This window comes from Bufo gargarizans, chromosome 10, assembly GCF_014858855.1.
Source record: "Bufo gargarizans isolate SCDJY-AF-19 chromosome 10, ASM1485885v1, whole genome shotgun sequence".
Taxonomy (NCBI): domain Eukaryota; kingdom Metazoa; phylum Chordata; class Amphibia; order Anura; family Bufonidae; genus Bufo; species Bufo gargarizans.
This window is the reverse complement of record NC_058089.1, coordinates 15872478-15885286: the sequence shown is the minus strand read 5'-3', so window position 1 is coordinate 15885286 and position 12809 is coordinate 15872478. Positions and strand designations below refer to the sequence as shown.

Genomic DNA, 12809 nt, shown 5'->3' with positions numbered 1-12809 from the left:
GTGTTTGGTTCTCGGGTTTATCCGCTCTGTCTGTGCGAGTGCTATACATCCTTGATTGTCCTCATAGATTGGCGTGGACTCTGTCTGGTTGTGATATAGATCTTCCAGCAATTGTCTCAACCAGATTACCTCTTGCCCTGCTTGTGATGCGGCCACATATTCTGCTTCGGTGGAGGACAGTGTCACTGTGGACTGTTTTCTGGTGGTCCAGCTGATCAGCCCGTCTTTGAATAGAAACAGGTGTCCACTGGTGGATTTCCGATCACTGGGGTCACCTGCCCAGTCTGCATCCACATATCCAGTCAGACCACTTTTCCCTGTTGATGAAAGTTTTAGTTTAAAGTCTATTGTTCCCTTCAAATAGCGTATGATCCTTTTTGCTGCGTTCCAGTCCATCTGGGTTGGCTGGGATACTTTTCTGCATAAGAATCCCACTGCTGTGGCTATGTCAGGCCTTGCCACTGTAGCAATGTATAGTAACTTCCCCATTGCTCTTCTGACTTGTTCTTCATTAGGTATGTCACTGTAAACCTTGAGTAGTCGTCTATAAAAGTTAATATGTATTTATTTCCTCCTGGGGTGGTTGTTCTCATAGGCCCGCATACATCTGTGTGTATTAGGTCGATCGGTCTTGTTGCTCTGCTTTCACTTGCCTTTGGTGGGGTTACTCTGGTGGCTTTGGCCTTGATGCAGCATTCACACCTTAGCGTGTTTGGGCAGCCTGTTAACTTGAAGCCTTTCGTTAAATCCCGTCTGGCCAGCTCCTGTATGCTGTCAGGGTGCCTGTGGCCCAGACGTCTGTGCCATAAATGAATACAGTTCTTGTGCTTATGTGTGCAGAGCTTTGTTTCTTGCTCAACAACATCAAGTTCATAAAGGTGCTTACCCGCTTTAGCTGTTGCTATCACTCTTTCCCCATCTTGGATAGTGCATTGGTCACCTTTAAACATTGTGGTTAGTCCTTTGCTTGCCAGTCGCCTGACTGATATAAGGCCGCCATTGAGCCCGGGAACATACAATACATCCGTCATTGGTATTTTTAACACTTGTCCAGCCTCATTTTTACAAGTGACTATTCCATACCCTGTTCCTTCAGCAGTTGTGCAACTCCCGTCTGCAAGATATATGGTTTCTTTCTTGTCTGGATTGAGCTCTACGAAGAATTCTCTATCGTTAGTCATGTGACTTGTTGCTCCAGAATCTATATACCATTTATGATTGGTGACAGCATCTGTCACTTTAAAAGTTCCGTGCCACGCTGCTTGGTCGCTGTTTTTCATCATGGTTATGAGTGCCTGATTGGGATCTTTTTCCCTCTGCTCATTTCTCCACAATGGACAGTCGCGCTTCAAATGCCCAGCCCTGTTGCACCGGAAACATAGTTTGGCCTTCCAGTTTGGCATCTTAGTGTCTGTCGCTTTAAGAGCTGCTCCTGTATCGCTCTCTTGCCTGTGAGAAGTTTGCTCCTTTCTGCGCTTGTATTCATCTGAAAGTCGAGATTTCACCAACTGTAATGTGAGTTCTGCTTCAGATCTTGTCTCTAATGCATTAATCAGAGGGTTGTATGACTCTGGCAGGCTGCATAAAAGTATTGCTGTCACATGGTTATCTTTGATCTCCTCTCCGAGGTCCCTGAGTTGTGCAACAATCTCCAGCACGCTTCTTATATGTTCTTGCATATCCCCTTCTGGAGTCAGTTTTGACTGATACAGCTTCCTTAGTAAATATAACTTGTTGTTTAAGCTAGAGCTCTCATGTAATCTACGGAGTGCATTCCACATACCTTTGGCAGTATCTTCCCCTTTTATGTGGATAAGCTGTTCATCTTCTACCAGTAGGGCTATTGTGGCTCTTGCCTGTCTGTTTTTCTTATCCCATTCCTGGTTGTCTACATCCGGCCTGTCTGTGGTGAGGACATCCCATGTGTCATCTTTGCTCAGCAACATCTCCATCTTGAACTTCCACATCTGGTAGTTGTCACTATTTAGCTTAGTGATCCCCAGTTTAAGATCCCCGCTGCTAGCCATGTTTAATGTACCTTGCTCGTATTCCAAGCACCTGGATACCTCAGAGAAGATTTCCTCCGCAGCTTGATCAAAGATGGTGTTCAGATGGAGACTAGGCCTCTGTTCCGACTGTCTGATGATTCACGTTGTCTGGGCCCATAACCTTTGTTGGCTGGTGCAGATGATGCAGAGAATAATCAGACATATATGGATGGCTGTAGTTTACTAAGATTCATTTGTATTGAAGAGACATACAGCAGAGAGCATGGTGCTCATGTTAGCACAGGAGATATAGAAGAACAACAACCATAGATAACAGGAAAATGAAATAACAGATAGTCAACACATAGAACATTATGATAGAGTATTTGTGTATAGTGACATCTAGTGGTCAGACTCAATACTTCAAATACATAGGCATACAGGGAAATAAACCAAGCAATGTATAACATAGCATGAAACAATGTTCAGTCTCCAACAGGACACACATGTCTGATAGGTGCGGCTCCCACCTCCGGGCCTCACTCCTATCTCAAGAAAAGGGCCCTGATGTGACTGAAGACCACGCTGTACGTTTGTGGCTTGCTCGCGGTTCACCGTTATGGGAATGTGCGGCGTGCTCGCCTTTCTCTTCAGGGCCTCATTCTTACGAAAGGAGCCGGTACCTGCACCATCAGACATTTGTTGATATGCCTTAAGTGTGCCAGATAGGAGTACCCTTCTAAGGCTCCATTCACACGTCCGTAATAATGGGTCTGCATCCGTTCCGCAAATTGCGGAACGGGTGCATACCTATTCATTCTCTATGGGGCAGGAATGGATGCGGACAGCACACAGTGTGCTGTCCGCATCCGCATTTCCTGAGCGCGCCGCCAATCTTCCGGTCCGCTGCTCCGGAAAAAAATAGAACATGTCCTATTCTTGTATGCAATTGCGGACAAGAATAGGTATTTCTATGGGGGTGCCGGCCGGGTGTATTGCGGACCACTACGGACGTTGGATTGGACCCTAATGGGTTGTTTCAGGAGTAGAATATGGATGACCTGTCATCCATATCTGTTCGGTGGGGGTCCGACTACCGGCACTTCAGCTATCAACCGCTTGAAGAGGCTGCGGCACTCCGGTGAGCTCTGCGGCCGGTGAAGTCATGTTCATCCGTCCCATGGCCCATGTGCAAGTGAATGGCCTGGGTTGCAATACCAAGCACAGCCACTATAGAATGTACGGCGCTGTGCTCAGTATGCCGTGAGGAGGCCGTGGCGCTCACCAGAAAACCGCTTTTAAATTTTGGTCGTGAAATATGAAAAGCGTTTTGGCTTATGGCCTTTTTGAGGTTTGTGATGTTATCTGGTTATAGCATTTTTATTATAACACTTCTCTAGAGGCCTTTAGAAAATAGCACTGTGTGGAGGGGTTTCTAAACCCCCCCCCCCCCCCCCCCCCCCCCACCTGTCCATGGGTCCATGTCTGGTGTTGCAATTCAGCTTCAGTTGCCATATACCACTCAACTTGCCGTGTTTGTATTCCTGTAGTGCCACTTTATCACCACTAGATGGCGCAGCCTGGCAGTGAGGTTCCCCTTACCCCTGCAGGGAATGTGATTTAATGAGGTCAGTCCTCAGTAGGTTGAGTGGTGATGACACTGTCAGCTAGCCAGACCTTTCATCTGTGCACATGAAGCGTGCAATTCCCAGCCTGCACACTGTGCCAGAACCTCACCTGTACCCTGCAAAAGTCTGGTTAGCGTTGACTTTTAGACATTATTTTTTCTATGATTTTTTTAATATATATTTGGATTTTCTCCCTTTTTTTTTATTACCATTTTCTTGGATATAACCCATTAGGACCAGTACGCAGATCCTTTTTTTTTTTGTAGTCTTAAGACTGTGCCGTCCCTTCATTCATAGACAGTGGAACTCACACTGACGGAGTGTAAAACCGTACCCGGCCGCATCACCGCGTTCTTCTGCATCCACCTGACGTGTTCAGCCATTCATTCACCTGCCGGCAGCAAGCTTAACCTTTCCTTACCTTAATTTTTTATGTTCTTTTTTTTAATCAATAATCTAAAGTGAATGGCGCTGACGAGATGAGGCGCTGTTTGCGGAGGAATGCAACTGTTTTTCTAACCCTGTAATATCGCTTTTTTATTTAATATATTTTAAAAAAATCCAGATTTTTGGCAGTTTTCATCCTTCTGTAGAGATCACTTGTCAGCAGTCCAATCAGCTGACTGCAGCTCTGCTCCCGGTCAACCTACCCTACCCTCAGGTAGGTCTTCAATAGGCAAGTCCTAGAAAACCCCTGTATGTGATCGTGGCCGACTGCATTTGCCAACTGCTTAAAGGGCATCTGTCAGCAGTTTTGTACCTATGACACTGGCTGACCTTTTACATGTGCACTTGGCAGCTGAAGGCATCTGTGTTGGTACCATGTTCATATGTGCCCGCATTGCTGAGAAAAATTATGTTTTAATATATGCAAATGAGCCTCTAGGAGCAACGAGGGCGTTACCATTACACCTAGGGTCACATGGACACACCCTCTGCATGTTGCTTGACAGGGCCAGATGTGATGACCTTTACACAGCCCGGTCCTGTCAAAGTGCAGTGGACGCGGCAGTTGCAGAGAGAGCAGAGCCTCTAGGTGTAACGGTAACGCCCCCGTTGCTCCTAGAGGCTCATTTGCATATATTAAAACATAATTTTTCTCAGCAATGCAGCACATATAAACATGGGACCAACACAGATGCCTTCAGCTGCCAAGTGCACATGTAACAGGTCAGCCAGTGTCATAGGTACAAAACTGCTGACAGAGGCCCTTTCAGCAGTTGGGAAATGCAGTTGGCCACATTCACATAAAGGGGTTTTTCTCGGACTTCCCTATTGAAGACCTATACCGGGAGAAGAGCTGCACGGTGGCGCCAGGTTTTGGACCCCCACCAATCGGGCATTACCAGTCAAAAGGATAGGTAATAAGTAAGGGCTGATTGACACGACCGCGCTCAGTCTGGTTGATACGGTCCGTGTGTCGGCCCCATCTCTCCAGACACAACTTGACTGATTCGTAGTGATTTATGGTGCAGTCAGTTCCTATCTGATTGTGGCTCCGGTGTACTGTGCACACCTGATGATGTGAGCATAGCGCATCACACCCACAATCAGATAAATCACTATGAATCAGTCGGGTTATTCTGGGCGACATGGACCGTATCACCCAGACTGAGCGCCGTCGTGTGAATCAGCCCTAGGTTATGGAACACCCCTTTAAATCGAGCTGTGCTGGAGCTCTCTGCGCATCCGCTGTGAATGGATACAGCGCTAAGTCAGCATTGTGGTCCTTCATTGTCAGTCACGGGGGTCCCAGAGGGTCAGACCCACGCTGATTACAAATAAAGAGAATATCCCTTTAAGGTGTTCAGGTTACACTGCATAGCAACTGCGAGCTCCGGATGCCTCCGCCACGCGCGCAATGTCGGAATTATTATCGTAATGGCAGTGGTGTTGTACAACTACATCTCCAACGAGAGTCACCTGATGCTCCTTTCCAAATCTGTGTGGGGGGAGGGGGTGGTGACCATCAGGGGTCAAAGACACGGAGGACACGCGTCAGGTACAGTGCGGGTCATACGGCATGTGCCGATCCGAGGAGATCCTGCTGCGACTGGTTACGTATAATCCTCATCATCCAATTACCTAGTTGTTGTGAGCAGGTGTAACACTTGGCTGCGGAGTCCACATGGGGGAGGGTCCTGCACAAGGGACTGTCCGCCAAGTCAACGCTCCCTCAGGAAAAAAAAACAACCCCGTTATCTTGGTCCGATGCCAAGCAGAAGGGTGACGGGGGAACTTGTAGGAAAAGGTTTTATTTTATTTTCCCCGTAGGTGCATTGACATTTACAGAACCGCCAGCGCTGTTCTTCTCTGTTATCAGCCATTTTTTAGGTTGCAGGCGGAGGCCGACTCTTGTGTTCTTCAATGGTATTGGCTGCTTTAAGTCACCAATGCTTTTGCATACTTAGGCGGCATTACTTCAATCCTCTGTTATTCCTCCTGGAAATGTATGCATAAGTTTACAGCTGGGCGTTAATTAACCGCTCGCTTATCGATGGGGTGAGTACTGATACATTCTGAGATGGTCCAGTCAATGTTGACACTGTAGGACACTTACTGTTGGCATCGGGACTAATTACGCCCAGGGAGTAGTTGTCCATCAAGGCTGCCTCTGCCCCCCTTTAGTACTGTGCCATAGATAGCAGTGATCTGCCGTTCCCAGCAGGACCTGATAAGCGCTATGTATGTGCCCGCCCTGAGAAATGGAGAATAGTTAAAGGAATTGGCTCACTTCAGTAAGTGGCATTTATCATGTAGAGAAAGTGAATACAAGGCACTTACTAATGTATTGTGATTGTCCATATTGCCTCCTTTGCTGGCTGGATTCATTTTTCCATCACATTATAACACTGCTCGTTTCCATGGTTACGACCACCTTGTAATCGAGCAGCAGTGGTCAGGCTTGCACACTACAGAAATAAGTGCTGGCCTCCCTGGTGGTGGGACCTCAGAAGTGCACATAGGACGGCTCTTTTTCCTTCAATGTGCAAGCACGACCACTGCTTCTACACTGCAGGGTGGTCATAACCCCTGGATATGAGCAGTGTATAATGTGATGGAAAAATGAATCCAGCCAGCAAAGGAGGCAATGTGGACAAGTGATACGGGTACATTTTTGTACCTGAAATATTGCCACAAACGCGATCCAGCCATGGCCGTAATGACCAGAGCTAATCGTTCCTCTGTGATGAGAGTAGTTCAGGGCGGCATCCGACCTTCAGCAGGGACAGGGCATAATACGCTCGTCTGATACCAGCCTTAAAGGCTACGTCCACTTTTGCAATCAAGTTATCGCATCGTATTTTCTAGCACTGTTTCTTAACGGAATGCTTCTTGAAACAACAGTGACCTTTTAGACGGGGGCTGCATGGCCATCTGGGTAATGACCAAAGACCATGCACTGTGTAGCAGGGCTGCCTTATAAGTTAATGGGGTTGCAGCATGACTTGTGAGCAATCACAACGCCAGCATCGCAAAAAATTCCGTAGTGCTTCATTGTTTGTGGCAAAATGCAAGTTGCCCCCATTCAATTGTGTAGCTGCACTTGTAGTCAGAGTTGCCATGTAGCCGCAGTCTTAGGGCAAGTTCACACATCAGTGATTTCTATTAGTTGAGGAGGCGGTCCTATCAGTGACTGACAGCCTTCCCTCTATGAGGAGGCGGTCCTATCAGTGACTGACAGCCTTCCCTCTATGAGGAGGCGGTCCTATCAGTGACTGACAGCCTTCCCTCTATGAGGAGGAGGTCCTATCAGTGATTGACAGCCTTCCCTCTATGAGGAGGAGGTCCTATCAGTGATTGACAGCCTTCCCTCTATGAGGAGGCGGTCCAATCAGTGATTGACAGCCTTCCCTCTATAAGGAGGCGGTCCAATCAGTGATTAACAGCTATCTCTGTATACACAGTCAAAGGGAGTAGGCTGTCAGTCACTGATTGGACCGCCTCCTCATAGAGGGAAGGCTGTCAGTCACTGATAGGACCGCCTCCTCATAGAGGGAAGGCTGTCAGTCACTGATTGGACCGCCTCCTCATAGAGGGAAGGCTGTCAGTCACTGATAGGACCGCCTCCTCATAGAGGGAAGGCTGTCAGTCACTGATAGGACCGCCTCCTCATAGAGGGAAGGCTGTCAGTCACTGATTGGACCGCCTCCTCATAGAGGGAAGGCTGTCAGTCACTGATAGGACCGCCTCCTCATAGAGGGAAGGCTGTCAGTCACTGATAGGACCGCCTCCTCATAGATGGAAGGCTGTCAATCATTGCTAGGACCGCCTCCTCATAGAGGGAAGGCTGTCAATCACTGATAGTACCGCCTCCTCATAGAGGGAAGGCTGTCAGTCTCTGATAGGACCGCCTCCTCATGGAGGGAAGGCTGTCAGTCACTGATAGGACCGCCTCCTCATGGAGGGAAGGCTGTCAGTCACTGATAGGACCGCCTCCTCATAGAGGGAAGGCTGTCAGTCACTGATAGGACCGCCTCCTCATAGAGGGAAGGCTGTCAGTCACTGATAGGACCGCCTCCTCATAGAGGGAAGGCTGTCAGTCACTGATGGGACCGCCTCCTCATAGAGGGAAGGCTGTCAGTCACTGATGGGACCGCCTCCTCATAGAGGGAAGGCTGTCAGTCACTGATAGGACCGCCTCCTCATAGAGGGAAGGCTGTCAGTCACTGATAGGACCGCCTCCTCATGGAGGGAAGGCTGTCAGTCACTGATAGGACCGCCTCCTCATGGAGGGAAGGCTGTCAGTCACTGATGGGACCGCCTCCTCATGGAGGGAAGGCTGTCAGTCACTGATGGGACCGCCTCCTCATGGAGGGAAGGCTGTCAGTCACTGATGGGACCGCCTCCTCATGGAGGGAAGGCTGTCAGTCACTGATGGGACCGCCTCCTCATGGAGGGAAGGCTGTCAGTCACTGATGGGACCGCCTCCTCATGGAGGGAAGGCTGTCAGTCACTGATGGGACCGCCTCCTCATGGAGGGAAGGCTGTCAGTCACTGATAGGACCGCCTCCTCATAGAGGGAAGGCTGTCAGTCACTGATAGGACCGCCTCCTCATAGAGGGAAGGCTGTCAGTCACTGATAGGACCGCCTCCTCATAGAGGGAAGGCTGTCAGTCACTGATAGGACCGCCTCCTCATAGAGGGAAGGCTGTCAGTCACTGATAGGACCGCCTCCTCATAGAGGGAAGGCTGTCAGTCACTGATAGGACAGCCTCCTCATAGAGGGAAGGCTGTCAGTCACTGATAGGACCGCCTCCTCATATTGGGAAGGCTGTCAGTCACTGATAGGACCGCCTCCTCATATTGGGAAGGCTGTCAGTCACTGATAGGACCGCCTCCTCATAGAGGGAAGGCTGTCAGTCACCGATAGGGCCGCCTCCTTGACTTCAAAGCCCAGAATGAGCAGTAATATAAATTAATGATATACAAGTTTTGCTGAATCTTTTCCCATAAACGGTATATCCGTCTGCTCTGCACCTCCTGCTCTATAACCCCATACAACACGTGTAACTGTCATGATGTCATCAGCATTCTTCCCTTCACCCGTGTTTAATGTCCCGGCTGATCGGGGTGTATAGATGAGTGGAGATGAACATGTTGCTCTGGGCAGGGTGAAGGGTGATGTTTCTGATGATGTCCATCTGTCTTGCAGGGGCGCCATCTGTTCAGGTCTTTATGCCAGCGCTGTCCCCCACCATGGAGGAAGGAAACATTGTGAAATGGCTGAAGAAGGAAGGTGAGAAGAGGCTCCAATATGTCCGTCCCCGGCTTCTACGAGCCATCCCTAGAACTGTCTGTACAAGAGGAAATATTACAGGGAGTGCGTCGCCGCGTCCCCTGCCAGCCCCTCCATCTCCTGGACGGGCAGGTGACATGACTATGGAGGGGCTGGCAGAGGAAGCAGTAGGGAGCAAGGGTGCACAGAGTGTCTTGGGCAGGCCCTCGGTGCACTTAACTGCTCATTTGCACATGGATTAAAAGCCCTTTTTTCTCCAGAATGAAGCAACGCATCGCTAAGTGAAAGGTATCATTACATTCAGCTGAGCTAGCCCTAACAGACCCTCAGCTGTGAGAAGTATTAGGTCTGTGCAGGTTTTCAATAAGACTGTTCATTTTCACTGACAGCAAGCAGAGGCAAGAAATGGAAACGCAAAGTAAATTAGAAAGCTGCAGAACATTTTGCTGTACAACGATTAAAGTAGTATTCCCGTGTTAGATGGAGATGACCTAAATGTCTGCTCGGTCCCTTGACCCCCTTATTCAGCCTGGTGGATATGCCATACCTGTCTAAGATGGATATATCCCATTAAGATTTAATTACACAGTACATTAAAAGTGTCTATTCATATTTTATGGGACTTAAATATTGAGTATAGTTGGGGGTCTGACATACCACAGCCCTCCTGCTGCCTCCTCATAGTGTACAGAGCACAGCGCCGTCCATTGTATAGTGGCTGTTCTTAGTACTGCAGCTTTGGATAGGTCATCGGTATCTGATCAGTGGGGTCTGACATGAGGGATCAGCTGTCCGATAAGGCACAGGCGCCCGCAGTAGCGCCGAGACCTTCTCTCTGCTTTCCCATAGGCCGAGTGACGACACGTTCATCAGTCACATGGCTAAGGCGCAGCTCAGCCCCATAGAAGTGAATGGGGCAGACCGCAATACCAAGCACAGCCACAAGTGTTGAGCAAATCAAGCTTTGGATCAGAAGTCGATTCGTTCAAAACTTCGTTTTAATGCTGCACAGGGACCCGTCTCCGTACAGCATTAAAATGTATGGGCTCCAGCGAGGTGAACAGAGTTATCATAACTTCGGCCATCGAAAACCATTTGAAAACATGGGCCCAAAGTCGACTTCGCTACCGGCTGCTACCTCGGTACTGAAGCTCCCTTCGGATCCATACATTAAAATAGTTTTAAAGTTGAAAAATCAAATCCTGAAGTTATTCACCGAATTTTCCTCGCCAAAGACCATACACTTTAAGGGTCCATTCACACGTCCGTGGTGTATTGCGGATCCCCAATACACCCGGCCGGCCCCATAGAACTGCAATTGCAGACAAGAATAGGACATGTTCTATTTTTTTTGCAGAGTCGCGTCCCGGAAGTTTGGGCCGCCCTCCGGAAATGCGGCTGCGGAGAGCACATAGTGTGAAGAATGAATGGGTCCGCACCCGTTTCCGATATTGCGGAACGGATGCGGACCCATTTGCGGACGTGTGAATGGACCCTAATGCTGTATGGAGACGAATCAACTACGGATCTAGGATCCGAAGCTCGATTCGCTCAACACTAACAGCCACTATACAATGTATGGCGCTGTGCTTGGTGAGCACAGAGAAGGCGGCAGAGCTACTGAAAGCACCTGTACCTTCTCAAACAGCTGATCAGCGGGGTCCTGGGTGTCCGACCCCACCAATCAGATACTGATGACCTATCCAGCTGCAGAAAGACTATGTCACCGATGGACGTGACCTCACAGGCTCCTTCAAACAGCTGATCAGAAGGGGTCCCGGGAGCCTGACCCGCACCCATCTGATATTGATGACCTTTCCTGAGGATATGGACAACTTGTTTAAAAGGGTTTTCCAAGACTTATATCCTCTGGATAGGTCACCAGTATCTGATTGGTGGCGGTCGGTCCCCCCCGCCGATCAGCTATTTGTGAAGGAAGTGGTGCTTACAGTAGATCTCATGAGTGCCGCAGCCTTCTGTCCGCTCGCCAAGCACAGCGCAGTACACTGTATAGCGGTTGTGCTTGGTATTGTGCTCGGCCCCATTCACTTCTATGAGCTGCGTTTAGGTCACGTGACCGATAAATGTTTTGTCCCGGGCTTAGGAAAAGCTGAGAGAAGGCCGCGGCGCTACTGCGAGTGCTGCCGACTTCTCAAACACCTGATTGGAGGGGGTCCCGGGTGTCGGACCCCCACCAATCAGATAATGATGACCTATCCTGAGGAAACGTCATCAGTATTAAAGTCTCGGAAAAGCCCTTTAATGTTTACAGTCCGGACGACCTCTTTAATGTTTTTATGGATCTCGCTTGACGTAGAGTCGCCTGCATTTTGAGATAAAATGACATCATTAGGCCTCATGCACACAACCGTTGTGTGTTTTGCGGTCTGCAAATTGCGGATCCGCAAAACACAGATTGCGTCCGTGTGCGTTCTGCAATTTGCGGAATGGCACGGACAGCCATTGATAAAACTCCCTATTCTGGTCTGCAAAACGGACAAGAATAGGACAAGTTATATTTTTTGTGGACTCGGTAAGGAGCAACGGATGCGGACACTCAGTGTTGTCCGCATCTTATGCGGCTCCCATTGAAGTTTTTGCGGCTCGGAGGTGGACCAAAACAACGATCGTGTGCATGAGGCCTTACTATGACTCCTGGGAGACTCCAGTTTGTCCCTATGGACGCAAAGCTGCAGAGCCCCTTGCAAAAAATCTGATATTCAGGTTGGTGCTGGTGCCATTGTACCCCAGAAAACGAGGTATTTTATGGGTGTTTGCTAGAAGTAACACTTCCTCCAAATTTGCCATTTCTCTCGTCAGTTACAGTAATCCTTTGGATTAACCTGCAGTCCCATGTAAAACCACAGCAATCATATAGTGACATGACTGACAAATAAAGCATGTGTGAATCTGTGAACACCCAGCAGGGGGCGCTGTAACATAAAGCAAGCAGGATGCGCTTGTTTTGCCAGATTTTTTTTCTGGGCACATTTTAACCCTTTGCAGTCAGGTTCGTGTTCTACACAAAGGCCAAAAAATCGAGAGATGCGGAAACGATAAAGGACGTAGTTGCACAAGAAAATCTATTCTATTCCCCAACCCGTCCACATACAAGCTCGTATGTTATGCCGAGTGTTCTTATCAGTGGGAAGAGAGGAGAAAGCTGCTCCCAGACATCTCTGGCGGCTGCTTATCTCCCTGGAAAATAAAAGGATCAGAGGACCGCCATCTCTCCCGACTCCTCCAGCCACATGCATGCTCATGTCGAGCATGCATGTATTCTGGGTGAGTAGAGAGCAAATGGAAAGAGCAGTTGAATTCGAAGTGCCCAGTCCTTCTCTCCCTTGGCATCTGGGGGGGGGGGGGGGGGGAGTCGGAGGCCCCGATACACATTAGATGGTTGACCAGTCTTCCCAGGCTGGGTGACGACCTGCGTAGCTGCTGTGTTTACCT

General features: G+C 48.9%; 2 protein-coding genes across 2 annotated transcripts in view; one reads left to right on the top strand and one right to left on the bottom strand.

Moving 5' to 3' along the window:
* The window catches only part of PDHX (pyruvate dehydrogenase complex component X), a 73989-nt gene that overhangs the window by 2759 nt on the left and 58421 nt on the right, over positions 1-12809 (top strand). The window contains exon 2 of the mRNA XM_044269448.1: positions 9273-9356. Coding sequence (XP_044125383.1) covers positions 9273-9356 — 84 coding nt within the window. The remainder of the gene's footprint in view (positions 1-9272; positions 9357-12809) is intronic.
* LOC122920183 (APAF1 interacting protein) overlaps positions 1-12809 on the bottom strand; it is a 33896-nt gene that overhangs the window by 17649 nt on the left and 3438 nt on the right. The gene's annotated exons all lie outside the window — the stretch shown is intronic.